A 22,708-nucleotide genomic window follows, 5' to 3' on the forward strand; every position below is an offset into this window, starting at 1 on the left:
GGTAGTACATATCTTACGAAGATATCTTACGTACGAACAGCCTTGTGAAAATGCGCCCAGAACAGTCGCGTTTAAAGCAACCGCTTCGACGCGCCGCATGCGATACGAAATGAAGCGGGCGGTAGCGGCCGCGCGCTTCGCTCACTAATGGCGGCCGAGAGCGAGGGGCAAGGAGGAAACCGCGCGGAGAGGAGGAGTTCGCGCTACCTTTGAAAAATACAGGGACCTTAGGCAAGGGCGAGCAGCGAGCGCCTGTCCACCAATGGTGACGAGTGGAAAGGGCGAGCAGCCCCAAGGGCGGCTGAAGCAAAAGAAAAATAGAACCAGTTGGCAGTTGGGATTTATGCCGTCGAGAAGTCTCTCTCTCTCCGGCGCGCGTACTCGCGTCCCAACAGTGGTGACCCGGACGAGGCTTAACGATAACCACATATCGACGCCATGAAGACTACGGCCGACGCACCAGCCATCTCCGCCGTCGACTTTAAGCTACTGCATTTTGGACAGCCTACCCAGAACTCCGGTTCGTGCAAGTGGAATCGCAATTCGCCACCCGAAGCATTACTGCCGACCAGACAAAGTACCACCACGTGGTCGGCAGCCTTCCACCTACAACATCGAGCGAAGTACGAGATCTACTGGTCGCTCCACCTGCAGTGAACGCGTACACAACGCTCAAGCAACTGCTCATCAGCCGCCTCACGCTATCACAGCCTGAGCGACTGAAACAGCTGCTACACGGCGCTGACCTCGGCGACCGGACCCCTAGCCAATTGGTGCGCCACATGCAACAGCTGCTCGGCATGACGACCACCGACGTGGACACCAGGCTGCTTCGGGAGCTCTTCCTGCAACGGCTCCCCACAAACGTGCGGATGGTCCTCGCCTCGGCTGCCGACAAACAGCTTTCTCAGCTCGCCGAACTCGCCGACTTAAGCACGGCAGTGGCTTCGCCATTCATCGCGGCGGTGCAAACAGACATGAGAATCCGCACATCTACCAACGAGCTGCAGGACATAAGGGAGCAGATCTCTCCCCTCGCCGACACCGTAGCAGTCATGCGGGACGGCAGCGCGCGCGCAAGTACCAGCATGCCGCAGCGCAACCCCAGCAACTGCGACAGAGAATCTGTTGGTACCACAGGAAGCACGGCAACGCGGCCCGAAAATGTATTCCACCTTGGGCTTACGCGGGAAACGCCCGCAGCCGACACTGAGGACGACCAGTGTTCCGGACACCTCAGAGCGTCGTCCTTCAGTGTTCTTTCTCACCGACCGTGACAGTGGCCTGCGATTCCTCGTGGACACCGGGGCTGAGGTGAGCGTGGTGCCGGCTTTGTCAACAGAGCGCCGTGTCCCCAGTGCGTCTCCCCTTATGGCGGTCAACAATGCCACCATTGCCACTTACGGATATCGCTCGCTGCCACTGGATTTAGGTTTGAAGAAAAGATTCCGATGGATTTTCATTGTGGCAGAGGTGAAATTCGCTATCCGGGATGGGTGCAGACTTCCTTCGGCACTTTGGTCTTCTCGTCGATGTGCGCAACAGACGAGTCCACGATCCTGTCTCGCAAGCGACTGTGCAGAGCAACCCCTCAAAACACCCTCCGTTAAGTCCTACGCTGCTCGGGCCGGCCGCCGCTGAACATTTTGCTCGCATCCTGCACGAATTTCCTGAACTGACTAGGCAGCCGAAGCACGCGGTATGACACACCTCCACCAGCGGCCTGCCCGTGCACGCGCGGCCTCGCCGTCTGTGCCCGGAGAAGTTGAAAGTCGCCCGGCAGGAATTCGACCACATGCTAGAACTGGGGATCATCAGGCCCTCGTCGAGCCCCTGGGCATCTCCACTTTACATGGTCCCTAAGTCGACACCGGGAGACTGGCGCCCATGTGGAGACTACCGGGCGCTAAACCGGGTTACGACACCAGACAGGTACCCGACAAAGCATACCCTTGACATCACGACGAGCCTGCCTGGTTCTACCATCTTCTCAAAGATAGACCTAGGGTGCTATGCAGGATGCGCCGAGTTTGGCGAAACTCGGGATCTTCACGAGCTCTGGCGACGCCCCAAGATGAAAGAACTAATGGTAACAAGACAAAGTTTGTCCGTCGGCACGCCTCCAGTTTCATTAGTTTATCTAGATTCACTCTGGGTGGCTATCAACCCTTGGGCGTTGCCATATGGGCGGTCGACAACATGGGGCTCACATGATCATACGGTCGGTGCATGGTTGTGCCTTCTTCACTTGATTGTCGTTCCACCGAGTGCATTACAGACCCACAAGCAAGTTATAAAATAAATGCATTTAGTACAATATTATTAGTGACATTAATGTGGGTTAAAAGCATTTTAAAGTTTACAAGATGTACACTGATTGTGTATTCGACTAATTTGTAGTATATTACGTTTCGCGTTATACCACGAGGGGACGCTTATCCTCCTCTTTTTTTTCTTTGGATAGGATTGGCACGGCTCGCTACGTACTTGTGCTATCATTTCCGAGCACCGATTGGTGTGAGCTTGGTTTTCTCACTGGGGTTCCCACAGATCGCTCGTTGCTCTTCTCTTTCCGCTGGATTGGTTTGGTGCGGCTCGCTACGTGCTTGCGCTCCCATTTCCGAGCACAAATTGGCGTGCGCCTGGTTTTCACATTGGGCTTTTAACAAATTGCTCGTTGATCGCGCTAAAGTAAGGCTGCGAGACGAAGTGAGGGTCGGCTAGCGCAGAAGTGGTTTGCCGCGCACTTACCGTGTAAGCACTCAGGTACGCCGGAAAGCACTCATACAAGGGTCAGAAAACTACGCTTTATTTTCTTTTACTTTGCGATGCACCTTCATACTGGCGAGCGTCGAGCGATGGCTTCTATCAACCGCAGGAAAGCGTCTTTATACTGGGTAGCCCGAGCGGTCCGTGGCTTCTAACAAACGCAAAAGAGGGTCTTTGCAGCGCACGTGGCCGTTTAGTGCCACCACATCCATCCCAAGTGGGACTCCAGCATCGGTGCAGTTACCCTGTACCCATCGCTGACGAGGTGGCGCTTCACTTTTTGACAAGAACTTTCTTTTTTTTGCGCGTGAACGCCCTTGATGGGGTCCGCAAAATTCAGGCTGTGGTTGACTATTTCCCAATGCAGATTGAGGCATAGCCCCGTCAGCATCCACTAAATTTGTGTTATATATGTAAGCGGCCAATTCGCCACTATGAATAATGGTCCCCGGTTGAACATTGGCTGCAATAATGGCACCTAGCATCGCCGCCTTTCGTCGGTCGACCTTGATATTCGCAGCACCCCTCTGGTCGCGCAGAGCATGCCGAAGACCCATGGGCCACCATCTTTAACACGGCCGTAATTTTGGCGGCTCAGCGGAAAGTTGTCGCCCTACATTAGGCGGCCTCGGTTGTACTTCTGCTCGCCACGAAGAAGGCACTCGTAAATATGCGCTCTCTCCCCGGGGACACCGAGTGGAGGTTGCGCCAGCAGCTTGGCCCTCGCGAACTTACGGGGGTAGTTCCTCTAGTCTGCGATGGCGTGCTCCGATAGAGGAAACAAGTCACCGGTCTTCTCCTTCAACAGCCATATGTCTACGCTGTGGCTCAGGCAGCCAAATCATTTGCCGCCTCGAGAGGTGGTCGTTCGGACGGCCGAGGCGGTCCGTGTTGGCGAAGTAACTTCCTTCGCCTCTCTGCCCATGCAGTGCAGCGGTACCGTGTAACTGCGAAAACTGATTTCGGCAGCTGTGGCACCGGAAGGCAGACCGGCATCCATTCTGAGCCTTCCAATATAATGTGACCGCTTCGCCTGCGCAGGTTGGTTGGTCCGGGTTGAATACCAGGTGCTCGCAGGTGCCCCAGTACTCCGATGACGACGCCGGACTTGGCCTTGGGCTGGGGCGCGGTGGACGAGCAGTGCTTGAAACAGGAGAGAGCTGAAGCGATCGGACGAACTTTTTCTCAGCAGCCTAGTCGCACCACTCTGCGCTCGTAAAGCACAATTTGCCCGCCATGCTGTCTCCGCAGACGACGGCCTTCGCCTAACACGTCACACAGCCAGTGCACTGACGTTTTGGAAAGGCAAAAATGGCGTGAAACTCAACGTCGGTCATGTAGGTGAACGGGTCCAGACGGTCATATGGACGCTTACTACCGCTGGATGCGATGACACAGGCTGCTGCTGCCGCCGCTATGTTCACGAGTTCAACTCGAGGGGGGTCTCGCGATCAACGAGTTTGGCACGAGTTCGCCTGTCAATCAAAACCATAGGTCATGCCCCGCGCGAGGCATGTAACTCTTGTGCGCGCCCACCACGGTTGGGCCACGTCCAACTTATTTTTCAGCAACAGCGACGTCGTGCGGAACTGAGAGGCGTTAACAATCTTGACCGGCGAAATAACACACGCCTAACGCACTGTCATCGGTGATGTACTGAGCACCGCTATCAAAAAAAAGCGTCGACTTTCGCGGTCTTATGCATATATCTTCTTGGGCTGTGATGGCCCCAAAACACGGATCATTGCCGGCATTGTGGCGATGTAGCGCACAGAAAATAATTATCGGCAGGTCCCTGTAGCTGCTTGCAAGGCGTCGATGCGCCGCGGTGGACGACGATCCTGAGCAGTGCGTAGTGTTTTCCAATGACAACGTATCGCAGCTGTCATTTGAGATGGCTGCTCTGTCATTAGTGATGTATCGGACCCGCAGTGTCGCAAACACGGTCAGCGATCAGCGCAAACGCACCCAGTTCGATGGCATTTTTTCATCACAAGCACAACACACTAAACAATTGCAACACCTTCCTGCATTCGAAGTCTAATTTTCTAACTGCACACAAGAGCCCTCACCCGCCAAATTGCGATAACTGCGCTGTCGTTACGATATCCATCTGCGATCGCTGTTCGCTCAGCAGCAGAGGCAATCGGCAAGCACATTGGAGTGAACAACACACTCAAATTCTGCGTACATGCGCACGGAGGCAACTTCACTGGGCAAGCGGTGACAAGCGTTGCATCGCTTTGCAATGCATCGCGGAGACTTCGCGCACGCAGATAAACTGGTGCATTTTCACCGTGCTGCGTCACTACGGACCCTACAATACTGCACAGCAATTTTGCAGCGACAGCCGTTGCCCCCGTCTCTATGGCTAGAGTGTCGTTTCAGTTGGTAAAGCGGCGGCCTTAATAGCCGCCCCAGTGAAAGCACCTGCGGTGAACAGCCATGCCGCCGCGCTGCGTTGCCATTCCCCTATAATAGACAGGGAATGGACAGATCATTGTCATGACTGACTTTATGCGTCATTATCGCATCAATTTTATCGAGAATAGCACTGCAGCGCCCCTGGCGACTGCTCCCCGTATATCAACTCCCTCATGCGTGCGAGTGCGACCCTCTAGAATGTATCCCCTTGTAAGCTTTCGCCTCACTGTCGCCACTCGCGGCAAAAATGTGCAAAATTTATTAATTCACTCGATGTCCGTTTGTCATCACAAATTTATAGCATTCAAAACGAAAAACCGATACTTTAAGAAATAAAATGTGTGTTATTTTATTTGCTGTATTTCAATGTATTCGATTGAGCGAAAGTGTAGGTGCAAGAATGCACCGCATGTGCCCTGTTCGCATTCGACGGAGGATAGAAAGATAATGCTCGAAAGAGGAGGCACGCCCTTGACGCGCCCGAGAAAGGCGTGGCAAGCGGCTCACGGCAAGTGTACAGATAGACAGCGGGACAGTGACGGTATTGCTAAATTGCGATAATACGTTGATAACAATGCGCGGCGCTGGCGCGTTTTGTTGCGCAGTCCTCTGTGCTTGAAGCGCGGAAGCACTGTGCAGCGCAGGGTGGCTCATGTTGTCATACGTGGCTTTATCTCGACATTTCTTTTTGCCTGCTGTTATTGCACCTTCGTTACTATCTCCGTCACTGACTGCCATTGAGCAAACTCGGGTAAAACTCGGGCGAACGGGAATCTCGGCGCATCCTGCATAGCACCCCTAGTGCGGGCTTACCATAAAATTCCCGTTGCTCCGGAGGATGTCCCGAAGACAGCCATGGCGACGTCCTTCGGACTATTCGAGTTCCTTCGGATGCCGTTCGCCCTCCGAAACGCGGGTCAGACCTTCCAGAGATTCATGGACGGCGCCTTACGCGGCCTCAACTTCTGCCATGCTTACCTTGATGACCTGTTAGTTGAAAGTGGCGCACCAGAAGAGAATATAGGCTCCGTACAGTCGAGTTTGCGGCTGCTCTGGCGCCATCTGGCGCAGCGACGCAACAGTGTTGGGAAGTGGGCGCCGCAGCTCGGCCGGCTCGATGAGTATTCTTTCCCGCGCGCTACATTTCGTCTCGGCCACGGTTGAAGCCGTTTTGCTTTGTTCACCTGCCTCATTATTTTTTATACGTCTTGCGGCGGTGCAATGGCATGCGCTTCATCGGCAAGCGTCGGAGGTGAAAAAAAAAGGCAAGTGGAACCGGCGATACTGCTGCGTAAAGGGCTGTCACAACCACGAAGGCCAGCGCGGGATAAAGTTGTACAGGTTTCCTGGCAAGTCTTATGAGATCGAACGGCGAAAGAAATGGATCGCAGCTGTGAGGAGAGTAAAGTAAGTCAGCTTCTTTGATATTTGTGAGAAGATTTGTTCTGTAAAGCGTGCTACACATGCGCGTTTCACAGCTCGTTGTGCGACGCCAGCGGCCATGGCCAGCTGCTGAACATTTAAAAGAAATTTGTCACGACTTTGCTGATTTGACGACTGCTTGCCGTTGTCTTAGCATTCGGTATGATCAGAATAGCACTGGCATGTGCGATGAGTATGCCAAGGAAGCCTATTTTGTGCTGGCGAGCACTAATTCGACGATGTACTAATTCGAAAAGTCTATGTACTAATTTACTTATCAATAAAAATGAATTGAATTGAAAAATTGAATTGATCCTCGGTTTGGCCGCTGGCGCTTGAGAGGCGCGGTTTCACATGGTGCGATTTTTTTTGTGATATACATTTGTGATGTATCATTGTAAAAGCAAAGTGCGTATGCAAAGAAAGGAATTCGCAAGCGAAATCGTATCTTGTGAAAGGGGCCTAATGAGCCTCGATCATTGTACATGATGAAAAACGAACATTCGCGTCATGTAAATTAAGATCGCCTAGTTAATAAATCTCGTTTATCAGCGCAGCAGGTGGCTCCGACGGGGTCCCAAACGAGTCAACGAGGATAGCATGGTCACTGCCACACGATCCAACAATCCGAATCGTTTAGCTCACTCGACATGACTGTGCTGACGACAGCCTACGAGTGAGTGTGTAGCTGCACGCGGTCCAGATCGAGCTGTATGACAATCTAAAGTAACAGTGTGACAGGGGCATCAAATGATAGACCGCGGCGTACAACGCGCCGGAGCGAAATGAGGCATGCATTGCCAACAGTGAGGCGTCGATTAAAAATCGGTCAACTACAACGTTTTCAGGGTGCCAGTTTAGTGACTTCAATTTTAGTATAACAGCAAGCTTTACTCACGTGAAGGATTACGTCGTATACTTGCTTTCCCTGTTGCGAACGGCACTTCGCGTGAACGTCCACGCCGTCCACTTCTTTCACACAAGCAACATGCGAAGCAGCGTAGAGCTTGTCTCCGCTGGTTAACGCTGCACCGTGAAAGTAATCGTCTATTCCTTTAATAGGCCTGAACCCCGCAAAAACTATTTGTGACATCACAGAGGGCCACGCTTGTACTTTCACGTACACACACGCACAAAAAAAAGAAGACGGATCGCGGATATACGCGCGGCTTTCGGAGGCGTGTATACGTAGTTCCGAAATCTCGCTGTCTTCTCCCCTTCCCAGTTTCGCGCCGCCCGCCACATGCGACGCTGAGCATCGCGCCACCGCTGCTGCGCAGCAGCGCCGCCTGTTCACAGTACGGAGCCTATAAAGCCCCTGCGCATCGTTTTCCAGCGCTTAGTCGAGTACGGTGTAGTCATGAACATGGCCAAATGCGAGCTTGGTGTACCTGAGCTGTCTTTCCTGGGACACGTAATTTCAAGCTCAGGAGTGCGGCCTCATCCCAGCAAGGTTGAAGCGGTGCAAGGATTCCCGCAGCCAAATACAAAGCGCCAGCTGCGAGAATTTCTCGGTTTAGTGAATTTCTAACACCGTATCATCCCGCACTGAGCCCGAATCCTCCAACTTCTTCACAACCTGCTGGCCACTTCACGAAACTGCTCGGACACCCTTTCCTGGTATGACGAGCCAAGCGAAGCCTTCCGCAAGATCTAGGACGCCCTGGCAAACGCCGCACTCCTTGCATACCCCAGGCCCGGCCTTCCGCAGTGTGTGATGGTGAATGCCTCCGACACAGCCGTCGGTGTTGTCTTAGAGCAGCTCGTCGATGGAATCTGGCGCCCGACATCGTTTTTCTCGAGGAAGCTAACCCCGGCTGAGCGCCGTTACAGTACTTTCAGGAGAGAACTGCTGGCCACGTACGCAGCCATCCGACATTTTCGCCACTTCCTGGAAGGCGTAGAATTCTTAACCCTTAGTGACCAGAAACCGCTTACCTACGCCCTCCGTTCGCTAAGCTCCGACGGTGGCGCGCACACAGCGCGGGAATAGCGCCACATGTCATATATATCTGAATTCACGACAGACATCCGCCACGTCAAGGGTGGGGGGGGGGGGCGACAACGAGGTGGCAGATGCCATCTCCCGGAACCCTATAAATACCAATGTATCCGCACAGCAGGTTGATTTCTCCCCTTTGGCATCTCAACGTGAAGACGACGAGCTAAAGAGCCTGTTGACCAGAACTACTGCCCTGAAGCTGCAGTGGCTGCCAATTCCCGGATCCCAAGACACAATTTGCTGTGACATAAGTATCGGGAATTCTCGCCCGTTTGTGCCTTCCAACCTCCGTCGCCACGTGTTTCAATCGCTGCACAAACTCTCTCATCCAGGGATTAGAGGCACACAGAGCCTGGTGGCGGCAAAGTTTGTGTGGCCTTGCATTAATCGTGACGTCCGGCGCTGGGCACGTGAATGTGTAGCGTGCCAGCTTTCCAAGATACTGCGACACACCTTGACAGCACTGGGAGCACTCCCAACCCCGGACTCCCGATTTGATCATGTTTACCTGGACATTGTTGGCCCACTACCACTCTGCCACGGACAGATTTATCTGCTGACATGCGTGGATAGATTCACCCGTTGGGCGGAGGCCATCCCCATTGTGGATATCCCCACTGAAACGGGTGCCAGTGCCTTCCTGTACAATTGGGTTGCCCGCTTCGGGGTGCCTTCCACGATCACAACAGACCGTGGCCGGCAGTTCGAATCCGCCCTCTTCACTAGCATCACTCAGCTCATCGCTGCCACTCGCATACGTACAACGGCGTACCATCCCATGAGTAATGGCATGGTGGAACGCTTTCACCCTCAGCTTAAGGCAGCGCTCACAGCAACGGAAGAACACAGCTGGGTAGAGGCGCTCCCGCTCGTCCTTTTGGGCATACGGTCCACTCTAAAAGCAGACATTGGCTGCAGCGCCGCTGAGCTGGTCTATGGCACGACACTCAGGCTGCCAGGGGAGTTCTTTGTGCACGGCCCAGATGAGACACCTACAGCTTCCCGTGGTTACGCACTTCGTCTACGGGATATGATGAGCAAACATCGTGCTGTGCTCACGCGTTATCCAGGGACGCGGGCTGTACATGTCGACCCGCGGCTTACGTCGTGCCCATACGTGTTTGTGCGACGTGAAGCTGTTCGGCGGCCTCTTCAACCACCATATGATGGACCGTTTAAGGTCATCCGCCGTGGGGACAAGCATGTCAGCATCAATAAATGCGGCCGCCAAGAGGTTGTGTCGCTTGACCGTGTCAAGCCAACACACATGGACAGTGACGCCGCTGCGGTGTCTCCGCCAAGAGAGCCCCCGCCTTCACCAGGGCCCCCAGCTGCAGCACAAGCTCCAGAGGTGCTCACGTGACGTACGAAAAGTGGGCGGTGCTCAAGAACCCCTACTCGCCTGGACCTTTGATCCCTCCGTTCGGCAACTCACAAAGGGGAGAGTGCTGTAGTGGCCGCGAGAGGGCCACAACGTGCAGGCAAGGGCGTGCAGCCCCAAGGGCGGCTGAAGCAAAATAAAAATAAATCCAGTTGACAGTTGGGATTCACGCCGTCGCGACGTCTATCTCTCTCCTCCGCGCGTACTCGCGTCCCAACAAACGTTTTTGAGGGCACCCAGACATTCCCATCCTCAAATATTACGCCTAATTCAATTAAGCATTTTGATTCTCATTTAACATATTCTATAGCATCGTGGGTTTTCACATACGTCTCGTACTTTGATCATCTAATTAAAATAAAAATATGCGATGAGTCTAATTACGTCGGCCATTAAGGATGTACACTGTGCAAAGGTTATCCTCCAGTTAAATATAATGACACTTATCCAAGCTCCGGTCTATAACACAGCTGTACTAGTCCATAAGAATACTAACCGCAATCAGGCCTCATCTCTCACCAACATTTCTCATGCTTACAAGAGATGCTAAACAGGCTGAGCACCACACATTCAACTTGCCATAAACTAACAATGTGAACGGTCAAGGTTGTCTATCGCTACGTAAAGCAATAATTTGGAGTGAAATACCCAGCTCCATTACAAAACTTAGAAATACGGCTCCTTCATTAAACCATCACTGTCAGTAAAGTGTATAAATTACTTCTATTTGTTTTTTTTTGCGTTGGATTGTCATTCTGCTGAATTTTTAGGTATAGAATTAGGATTAGCCACATAGGCAAGAGATCGAGTTGATTTTGTAAACCATAACATATTACAGAATGCCCGAATAAGAATTTCGAATAAATCTGGCGTGGAGGCCGTCAACATAGGCGGAAGAAAGGTCAGGCTGCCAACAACGACGTTCACAAAGCGCTTAAAGGTTTCCTCATCTTTACATAGGATGAACGTAATATACATAAACACGAAAAGGTCAAATAGTTTCAAAATAAATCTTTTTTTAAGGTCATTTGGATAGACATGAAGCAGAATGCACGTTTTTCAAGATTCTGTTTTGGTAAGATCGTGCGTCTCCATAGATTGATGCTTTAGTTCTGGTGTGTTAAAAGTCGGAAATGATCAAGAATGGTTGCGCTCCTCAGCGGGCGATAATTTGAGAAGGAACCTTCGAGGCTAGTTTGCTCGAGAACCAACCATATGGAGGGGCGCTGGTCAGCAATTTGAAGGTGGTCTAGAAATGCCTAGGTAACTTTTCGGGAACTATCCGATGAGGTACGGCCTAAACCAGCTGTTCAGCTTCTATAATGTGATAGAAACAACAGACCTTGGCAGGCTTTGTTCATCGGGATGATATTGAGTGCCACCGTGATAACTGTTAAGTTATCCATGAAATTCCCTATGGTTACCTAGTTGGAGCGTGAAAGATTAAAAAAAATGGAGTTGCCGTGCCGCAGGACACAACATTGAAAATTATATCCAGGTGTTTGTATATTATCAGAAGTTAAACTCATAGTTGTATGCGCAATATTTATGGCAGCGAAAGTTCATTTACAAAGCTAAACATTCATGGTGTCACTCGCCCACATACAAACACGAACTGTTCACTAAATGATCACGATCACCGTGCCGGCGTGATGATCAGATCGGACGACGAATGCTTCTACTCAGTTCTGCTGGTAGTTTACCATTTCACTGTGTCGCACCTCTGTAAGTAAGCAGAACACATATCCTACAACACTGAGCGCGCGGGAAGACAGGGTGCGTCAACGCACCTGCCTACAAGGCTCGCCCTTGCTACTGTTGATATCGCCATCGCATGGTCGCCATCGCGCTGGCAACAGGTCAACTGACTTTCAACAGCCGGAGTTGGCGGAGTGCATTGGCAGTGGCGCCCGAGACAGCACAGTGGCGGTGATGACGGTGCAAAAGAGCCTATAGTGTACGCAAATTTGCCATGCGTAGTAAAATGAAGTAGGAACAATAGTATTAAGCTAACAAATGATGAACGCTTCTTGCCCACGGGAATGCAAAAACCGTAAACTGGTTGTTGATGACCCCAATTAACTTTAGTGGCTTTTAAAGCCTCCTTGATAGCCACATGGGCGGGAGCTTGCGGCCAGCTTTATTGGTAGACACTACGTAAACACCAGATCTTGAGTCGACGAAACACCCGCAACGCCGAGGCTAATCGTCGCGCAATAATACACTCCAAAGGGAAACGACACATACCGGTGATGACATAGCCACACCGCGTATTGCCACCGTCAAAACGTCGAAACGAGTTATGTATGAGACATGTGCTTCAGCGGGACTCCTTTCGCGCTTCTCTAAGAAGACGCTGCGAATCACGGGGTCACATCATAAATGCGTGGCACACTGGTACGTGCGAACGCTGAGAAATACTTCATGCGGCAACCGGGTTCCGGTCTCACGCTTCTTTCTGGACACGCTGCACAATCTAATGTCGCTGTCGAGAAGTCTGTGCGTGGCAACCGAGACGAGAAGCTTGGCGTGCCGGAGCCTGCGAACACTGAGAATTGTTTCCTGGATTGCCCCACGCCCAACGGCACCTACTGAGTGACCCAAGTTGGCGAGACTTTCGCTCTAGAGCAGCACATACCTACTGGATTCATGGCGCACCTCACTAAATTCATGGCGTGAATGGCGATCATTGAAAAGTCATACCTATCAAGTAAATTTGTGTCATACCCTTCTAATGCGTCGCGTTGCTGTCCTTGAGGACCTTTTCTGACTATGATTTGATTTCGCTCCGTGTCGGAAAAAGTTAAGGCATCGTCTTCGTTTTTGTAGAGTGGTACATTCCCAGTGGAACATACCTAGTTAGCCAAGTTGGCGTCAATGACGTTCATTGGACAGCCAGACACACCTGCTGGCACATACCCAGTGACCCAAGTTGGCGTCAAATAGTTTCTGCAAAGACCAGCACCGACCGAGTGGCACATACTCAGTGCTCTAAGTCGGCGTCAAAAACGTGCTTCTAACAGCCTTGCCAACCTAGTCGAGCATGTACAGTGAAACATATAGGCGGGAAAGAGCTTCCTTGAAGAGAGGTGCGTATGTACACATTGGCACATACTCAGTGACCCAAGTTGATCTGATGGTTGGTTTTGCTTCGTACTCTGGTACCTCAGTACAGCAGCCCAATGCGCTAACCATTCGCCAACGGACTAGCCAGAGACTAGGATATATGAGGAAACGAATAGATAGAAACATAGATAGGTAGACAGATAGATAGATAGATAGATAGACATACATACAGACATATTGAAAGATAGATGGATATATAGATAGATAGATGAACTGATGGATAGATGGATAGATAGGTAGATATACAGATAAATAGATATCCCCGGAAAGCAGGTCAAGTACCCATATAATGTCAGCACATTAAAAAGGGTTTCATGTCCAACGAAGTAGGATTTTATGAAAGCTATGTAGTGTTCACCAACGAGCAGCTTTTCTCCAAAACATACAAGTATGCTATGTATGGCTGTTGCAAAAAAAAGTAAAGAACAGGGAAGTTGGTGCGAGTTGATCAGTTTTATATTCTTGCAAGGACGGCAGACAATTCGAGAGCCATTCGTATTACAACGACAGATGACCTTGGGAAAATTCTGTGACTGAGTTGCACCTGCGGCTTCACACGCTAGAATCATTATGTGTATTTTGCCCCACGAAAACCGTGCTTGGGTTTACACCAGCGTCCTATCACTCATTCTACACTCAAAAGCTTGAGCACAAATCATGATTCAATATCGTCATAAACAGTCTTCGTCTTGATGTAGGCGGCCCGACTTGTACACTAATGCATAGGATTATTCACGCAGCCGCAGAGCCTAGCGATCAAGTCAGTCGGTAGGATCCTTGAGTGAGGAAAGCCAACAGAGCACGTGGTGGTCCGTGATTACAGAGAAGTGCGTGCCATACAAGTACGGGCGGAATTTGGAAACCTCCCAGACGAGAGCCAGGCATTCACGATCTGCAATCGAATAGTTGCGCTCCGCTGCTGCGAGGAGGCGGCTAGCGTAGGCGTTAAGAGCATCTTGACCCTGTTCTCGTTGGGCTAAGACGCCTCCAATACCATGACCACTGGCATCGGTACGGACCTCTGTAGGAGAAGACGGGTCGAAGTGGACCATATAGGTGGTGTGGTAAGAATGCTGATCAGGTGGGCAAATGCGGCAGCTTGAGCGGGACCAAACGTAAACGGTACGTCCTTCTTCAGAAGATCAGTAAGTAGTCGCGGATTCACTGCGAAGTCTTTAACGAACCATCGGAAGTAAGAGCAGAGTCCTCCAAAGCTTCGGACATCTGTGGCAGACTGAGGTACAGGAAAAGACGCGACAGCACGAAATTTCTCCGTGTCTGGTTGAATACCAGAAGCGCAGAAGAGGTGGCCCAGCACTGTAACCTGCCGACGACCGAAGTGACTCTTCAATGAATTTTGTTGGAGCCCAGCCTCATGGAAGACTTGAAGAACAGCTGATAAGTGCTCAAGGTGTATCTCAAATGTGCTGTAAAAATTTCCGTCAATGTACGGAGGATTTCCGTCATTATACGGAGGAATTGCTGTAAAAATGCGGAAAATACGTCATTTTCAGAAATACAGCAAAAGCGTCCCTTAATATAGAGAAAGTGCCCCCCGTTTTAAGTTTTCGAGGTCAGTTGAATACCTTCAGTCCTTCAAAACTCTTGGCATCATTTTTTCTGCAACTATGTCATGGGATGCACGCGTTGACTTCTTGGTGAGCAAGCTTTCACGCAATATTGGTTATTGCAGCGGTATTGTCCAATGTTCCAGGTATCTGCTAATCTACTACTATATAACTCATTATTCTCTTCTATTCTAAATTATGTTGCTCATGTTTGGGGCACAATACAAATGTTAATATTATGAAGCTATTGTTATTACAAAAGCGAATAACTAGATTAGTTTGCAAAATGCCTTATCTCACACAGCCGAATTATTTGCGAAAGTACACGTAATGAAAGTTACTTCACTTTATTAATTTAGGCCTTCTCGCTGATATAAGCTATTACAAAGGCTTGTCAATCTGAAAAGAAACACAGCCACATATGACACTCGTAATCCGGAACTCTGGCATGTAACACGCGCTTCGCACAAACTATGCAAAACAAATGATCCGATATCGGTTACCTTCGCTATTAAATAGCTTGCAACAACAAAGTCGCGCGGACCTTGCAAACATATCACTGCAAGACGTTCGTGTAACAAATCTCTTATTTTTCCTTGCTTTTTTACCGAACTTTACTTTACATTTTTTTGTTTCATCCTCTTCTTTGTTGAACTGTTTCATATTGTCGCGGTACAACGCCGAGAGAGGACAGGGAGACGTTCTTCTAGAACAGCAGGACAAGCTGTTAGAGCAAAACAGAGCAGAGACATGTCTTCTTCGTCGTCAGCCAAAATCCCACTGACCCACTAGACGGTGTCCGTTAATGCTCCCATCGTCGTTGTCGTCAGCCTAGAGCACACGCGTCATTTGTCCCTCCCTAGAAGAGCATCGTCCCGATGCTATACCAGAAATGCCACTTGCGGAAGTGAGGGTCTCTCGCATAGTCATTCGCTCACATACGGCTTCATGCGTACAACAGTGCACAAGTTCAGGGACGGTGCGGGCGGACGCCTCGTACAGTTGGGGCTATCGGGCACGACCTCGTAGGTGACATCACTGAGTCACCGCATATACTCGATACTGGGCCGAAGTATCGCCTTAACAGCTTTTCGGTGAGGCCTCGTTTCCGTATGGGTGTGCCAAGCCCACACTCTGTCGCCGACTTCATAGCTTACAAGGTTCTACGGTGGGCATCATAGCGGCCTGCGTCGTAGTCTTGCTGCTGGCAGATCCGCACGCGCGCGAGCTGCCGAGCCTCTCCGGCGCGTTGCGTGAACACATCGGCGACCGTTTCAGTGGCATCAAATTCATGTGGAAGCATTGCATCCAACATCGTTCGTACATCCCGGCCATGAACGAGGGTGAACGGAGTCATGCGCGTCGTCTCTTGTTTCGCCGTGTTGTACGCAACGTGATATAAGGGAGGATGTCATCCCAATTTTTATGTTCGACATCCACGTACACTGAAAGCATGTCTTCAATTGTTTTGTTAAGACGCTCTGTCAGTCCGTTGGTTGGTGGATGGTAGGCGGTCGACTTCCGGTGAGCTGTTCCACTTAGCAGCCAGACGTGATCTAAAAGAGCAGCTGTGAATGCGGTTCCTCTGTCGGTAATTACTACGCTTGGGGCTCCGTGTCGCAACACGACATTTTCAATGAAAAAACGCGCCACCTCGGCTGCTGTGCCTTTCTGCATGGCCTTTGTTTCAGCGTAACGTGTCAGATAGTCGGTTGCGACGAGAACAAAGCGATTCCCTGCAGTGGAAGTAGGAAGTGGGCCCAAGATATCCATTCCAATTTGATCAAATGGTGTTCGAGGAACCTGGACAGGTTGTAGGAGGCCGGCTGGTTTAGTCGGAGGTGAGTTGCGCCTCTGGCAGTCACGCTCCCCACCAGCACACAAAACACTGAATAAATCACAATCCACCACTTGGCGACTACTTCAGACGCGAACTTTCCCAAACCCTGTGCTATACCACCGAATATACCCCGATGCATACTCCCCACTCTGCAAAGCCTGCGAGGCCCGCGCTGACCTCGATCACATCATCTGGGCATGCCCGAAAGCTACACCCACCAACACTCACCGCACTAACACTACACACATCATAACTACGGCCGAGCAGTGGGAGACTTTGCTGCTGCAGCTTGGACCCAGAAGAGCAGCTCGGGGCCGTCCGGATGGCCGAAGACGCCGCCAGAAAGCAAGGGCTGGCCGCCGTCTGAGGAAGGGGAGGCCTGGGGGTTAGTCTCCCAACCCCCGCCGCCCCCAGACCCCATCATGGACACAATAAAGTTTTATCTCTCTCTCTCTCTGGCAGTCAAGACAAGTGCGAACGTGATGTTTTACGGCCGTGTTAAGTCTCGGCCAGTAGTAGCTTTGCCGCACTCTGCCCAATGTTCGCGTGTAGCCTAAGTGACCAGAAGTCACCTCGTTGTGACAGGCTTGAAGTACTTCCGGACGAACAGCTGCAGGAATGACGAGCAGGTAGGGGGACCCGGTAGAAGAAAAGTTTCTTTTGTAAAGGACTTTGGCCCGTAAACAAAATGACGACAGTCCTCTTGCGAAAACTCTAGGTGCTTCCGCAGACCTTCCCTCTAAGTAGTTGATAAGTGCAAGCAATTTAACATATTACATTTTCGCGTTCTCTATTTCTCTAGAATTTCTTTCATTTCCCTAAAATTTCTTGCTAGATATAAAGGTTGCCTCTCACTTCTGTGGTTTAAAATAGTTCCACCATCTTTGTAATATCTTCCCTATGTACTCTGTTTTTTTTTCCGCGAACTAACCGTTGCGCTAATTTGGAGGGGGCAGCCACCTCGTCAAGCTACTCGCTGTAGTAGCTTTTTGTGACTGCTTCTTTCTTTCTTTCACAAACAGATAAATAAAGCAGTGAATTGGATTTAAATGAATTTTACTAAGTATTTGAAGGTGTGGATATGTGTTTGTCTGTATGCGGCGTCAGTTCCTGGCCTGTTGCCTCATAAGGTCGGGGTGTGGGTGTTGTCTCTCTATTCTTTGCATTTTGAGGAGGTCATGCGGATGGATTGGGGGTTCCTAGAAAGCACTAACCGCTGCTCAAATGCTTATTCATCGAGCAGTCCGGTGCGCCCTCTCGTTTCCCGCGAGTACAGAGCGCGCCGGGCACCACATTATTCCTTAGTGCTATTCTATGGTGGTGCCTAGCATTTTGTGTAGTACGGTACGCGTCTTGTACGAACAATATGCTGCCTGGGAGACCGTCATGACCAATGGAGATGGTTCTTTCACCTCTGCATCTCGAAGTGTAGCTGCTGCAACCGCCGTGCAGGACGATGGAGTTCGAATGGAGGCATTTATCGCAATGGACTGATTGAGGGCCACTATTGTGAAGTTGACTGTTGCCACTCTACATGCGTCCGTGTAGTATATGTCTAAATTTCTTCCATATTTGTTTTGCAAGGCCATTCATCGCGCTTATCTTCTGCTTTGGTGGTGTTCCGTGCTCATAATAATTGGGACTGATGAAACTGGAATTTTCTCTCTTGTGTGTCTGGGGCGCAAAATGTTTCTTCCCCACCATACTGCGCTCTCAAGGAACATACGACCTTTTGTAAGAGGGCCTTTCATTGTTCTGTCGAATTCAGATGTCCCCTCTGTGCAACGACTACCGCCGTGGTGCGTTCTTCATATGTGTCGTAAATACCTTTTCTTCATGGGGTTTTACGTGCCAGAACCGGTTCCGATTATGAGGCACGCCGTTGTGGAGGGCTCCGGATTAATTTTGACCATCTAGGGCTCTTTAGTGTTCTACAACGGAAGCACACGGGCATTTTTGCATTTCGCTTCCGTCGCAATACGTCCGCCGCGGCCGGTATTCAATCCCGCGATCTCGTGCTCAGCAGCGCAACGCCTTAGCTCAAGAGCCTCCAGTCTCTCCATATAGCCCTACTTGCACAAGGTTTTTATAGTGTAAAAGTGTTTATTAGACACCAGCCGTTTGGGCCGTCCGTTGTTTGACGGTCCGAGTTCTCAGCACGAGCGGCGTTTCTCGAGGAAAGCGCAGGAGGGATAATAGACCCACTAGAAAGGGTTGGAGAGCATGACCCGCTATGGCGTTCGCATTCTTCGCTACAATAGTTACAATAGCTGCAATACCACACTCTTCGGCCAACTTAGTTTATGTCACTGCCACTGCATCATTTTTTTCCACTGCCGCGAAATGAGTGTGTGCCACTATAATACAATGGAAATAGAAGTGCTAAATGTACTTTGGTATCTCCTCCATCGCCCCTCCTTTGACGTCTCACATTGTGCATCTGTTTGTAATATCGCGGCATACCTTCTTAACACTACCGTGCATAAACATAAGCATTTCATGAGATTACACGCTGCAGAGAATAACAATAAACACGCTTGTAGGAATTATATTTAGTGCCATATGATTTATTTCACCGCTCCACGAATGTGCCGCTTCACATAGTTCACGGCACGTGCATTGGATCTTTATAAAGAGCTACAGTCAAAATTCACTTTTCTGTAAAAACACGAGTGAGTCACCACTTTTACCGCGTTTTCTTTTTTTTTCTCGCCTAACAAATCATCGTAGCTCGTTCTACGAACGAGGGTGCATTCGCAACGAATATGTTATAGTGATTGGTAGTTCATTTTTTTTCTTTCCTTGCTTTGCAAGCTACTCCTATTCTCTGTTCTAGCTTTTCCGTTGTATTGTCGTGTCAGCTATAAATGTAGCAGCAGTAGTGTTACCAACCCAGCTGCTTTTTACACTTCCTTCTTTGTCCACGCACCTTGTCCTGGATTTCCGAATAAATATGCAACAATCGATGGTATGTATGAGCACCTCTGACATGCTCTTCGACTCTTTGTTTGAGCTTGATAACAAGTTCTGTATATATCACAAAAATATTGCATCGCAGATGATAGATAGCCTTCTTTGTAGAAGAAAACCCTTTTACATTTCATCCGATGCTTGGAGAGTGTAGCGACGTAGAGCATCGAATTTGGCTAGATTTCTGCGCAGACTTGAGCAAATTGTTAGGAAGCTACGGTATTTATTACAAAATTGCAGAGGCTTTACATATTTCAATGACTCCGCTTTAGGCGGTTTATAAGTGCACGTCTGACAATGACCAAAATGTGTTGAACGGCTCTCTCTTAAACTAGCAGTTTCAATGAGCAGATGTAAAACTCGACGTTGAGGTGAACATAACTTCCTTTCTGGCTTTGAGCACAGGGTTTTCTCGCCAGAACTCTACTCAGCTAACTTAAAGCTGAGAATGATGCCATTCCTTTCTGCTTGCGTCAACGCGGGTATTTCTAAATAACTGATTTCAATATGCGTCGTGTTATGTTATAGCGGCAAAGCCCACTAAAAGTTTCATCAAACGTGCCTTGGGTGTACGAACTAACCCACCATACGTGACTACGCCATACAAGTCACTTACGTAAGATCTAATACGAAACGTCCCAGTAGGTAAGGCGAAGCCAAAACAGCCCCCATCTCCCCAATTTGTCATTAGCAAGTTACTTTCTCGCACATTTCGGGTTTCCTGAAGTTTTCTCAAATTTTCGGTTTTTCAATTTAACTCAGCCAAAACGTCGTTATTGCATTGTCTTATATTACATTTTTATTATATCACTTTCACATTTGTACATTTTAATTCATATTTTGGCACATATCTTTCAACTCCTGATAAGAGGTGAACAAGCCACGTTTATAGAGTGGCAAGGACGTTGAAGATAAGCAGTACGTCGGCATTTAAAGGAAATATAGCGAACAAGAAGAAGTGACTATCGCGCGGTATTGTACGGTCCATTATTGTTGCTGTTCCTGCTGACTAGTGCTTTTGTACGTCGAGTTTGCGACGCCGTGACACTGGTGGAGGTGCTGGATGCTGCAACGTGATTCCAGGGACTCCTACTAGGACCCGTACACGCAGTCCGGAGAATTACTCATTACTCCAGTGCACCGATTTAGTCGCTGGGTGCTTGGCCTGAGCACCCAGTTCACCACCGTCCCAGCCTTGACCAGCCTAGAAATTTCTACATCGGCGAATCTCTCTCCTTCACAGATATCAACAAACCTTTCCCAGGTCACTTTTCAACATCCTAGCGTTCCGGACATCTTTCGTGGCGACGCATTAAAGATGTTGAGTGCTGAATTGATCAGTTTGAAATGGTAGGTAAGGTCAATGACTGGAGCGCAAAACAAAAGCGTGTACACTCTTATTTAGCATTGGAAGACAGCTGTTTCACGTGGTTTTAGGACGAAGAAGTATTCTTCCTAACATGCAACGACTTTCGACGCCAGCTCCTGGATACATTCTACACTTCCGACTGGCCGGATTACGCGCAACGGCTTATCGAAGCACCCTTTTAGAAACCCAACGACAGCGCCGTCACGTATGCTGAGGACACGACCTGTTTCTTTCGCTGAGCTGACCCCGATATGTCCAAGACTAAGTGCACCACCTCATGCGAGTAACTAAAGAACAACTGTTTGCAGGCCTGGTACGAAACCTACGTAGACGAATTAATAGTGGAGACCACTATATTCAAGCCGGCACTTGAGCAATGATGGCGGTACTTTGACCGTCTACCCAATAACACACCGATGAGCGACAAGACTCTGAATGCCACCACCAGAGATACGTCTCTGTCAGTGCTGATTCGCAGAATAGTACGTGAGGAGTTGCTCCTGCTACCGATCCAGGGCCGCGATTTTGTAGCGATGCCTTATGGTTTATTCTTATCATCCACCGCTCACGGCCGGCTGATCCCGTTGATAACGCGAGCGGACCGTCACTCTGACCACTGACAAAGCGCGATAAGCGCGAAAAGGCATTATTACCGGAAAGGTATCGTTACAAAATACCGGCCCCGCAGTCGCTTCTGTGGAAGCCATGCCCCAGGAGCTGCGGCAAGGCTTTTCATCGCGTGCGCCGTGCCGCGAAAACCCGCCCGTTGAGCTATGCTGATGCGATTCGTCGTCCTCCACCGCCAAAATCCCCCTTCAACCCGCGACCCGTGACGGCCTTCGCGTGGCAGCGGGAGCCTGGGAGTTGACCATCAGCTCGCCGAGCTGACTCGCGGCGCACTGCCACCAGCCGACCGCTCCTCTTCTATTGCGGGGAACCCGGCCACATTGCCCAGTACTGCCCTCATCGAGAAGCCTCGAAGTCGCGTTTGGAGGCTTTTCACATCCAGCTTGCCCCCGCTTTGAACACCGTCGTGCCCAGGACGACGATCACTTGTCGACCAACCAAGCTACTTCGCTATGCCGTCGCTGGCCGTTTTCGTCACCTGTTCGTTACTCTTCACCCAGCCGCCAAAGCTTCGCGGACGTCGTCAGGGGCCGTCACCCATTCGTCGCCGGGAAACCTAACGGTCCCGACCTCCGAGGTGAAGGTTGTCAACTGCCTAGACGCCGAATAGTCCCCCCCCCCCACCACCGGGAATCAACAATATCACGAAGACGAATAATGTCGACGAAGTTGTTCGTGTCAACCTAAGCCCTTTTTTTGATGAACATCCCTTGTGGACACCGGTACCGATTTCTCGATTATGTGTCAAGAGTTGATTGACTGCCTTAGAAAGGTGAAATCACCATAGATAGGGCCACATATCAGAAGTGCCATGTGGTACATTTACCGGTTGGCTTAATACGCCTACGGGTAAATGCACCACCAGACTCCACATCGGTTATTACAGCTTTGTTACCACGTTCGTTATCCTTCCTGAGTGCACCAAGGATGAATTTTCTATGAAGCTATGGCGCGGTTATAAACTTCCCGGAACATTAGCTAAAATTTTCAGTGAGCACAGATGTAGACGAAAATATTGAGGGACAGCGCGAGCCTTTACGATTAGCCAACGATGATATGGTGCTGCCACGATCTTCCTGCCTTGTGTCCGTTTCCAGCGAGAGGCCTGACAATGGTGATGCGATAGGAGAACAGATCAGCGTACTATTGCTCACGCAAGGCATTTCGATTGCAAGGGGCATTCTGTAATTAAATCATGGGCATGCAGAAG

The 22,708-nt window shown here is 50.1% G+C and overlaps 1 protein-coding gene across 1 annotated transcript; it reads left to right on the forward strand.

The window, feature by feature from the left end:
- The first annotated feature begins 1,795 nt into the window (after positions 1 to 1,795).
- LOC119449019 (uncharacterized) lies at positions 1,796 to 9,980 on the forward strand. The gene is made up of 2 exons (XM_037712216.1): positions 1,796 to 2,007; positions 9,191 to 9,980. The coding sequence occupies exons 1-2, from the start codon at positions 1,796 to 1,798 to the stop codon at positions 9,978 to 9,980; spliced, it is 1,002 nt and encodes a 333-aa protein (XP_037568144.1).
- Positions 9,981 to 22,708: the final 12,728 nt, after the last annotated feature.

Source organism: Dermacentor silvarum, chromosome 4 (assembly GCF_013339745.2).
Source record: "Dermacentor silvarum isolate Dsil-2018 chromosome 4, BIME_Dsil_1.4, whole genome shotgun sequence".
NCBI classification, from domain to species: Eukaryota; Metazoa; Arthropoda; class Arachnida; order Ixodida; family Ixodidae; genus Dermacentor; species Dermacentor silvarum.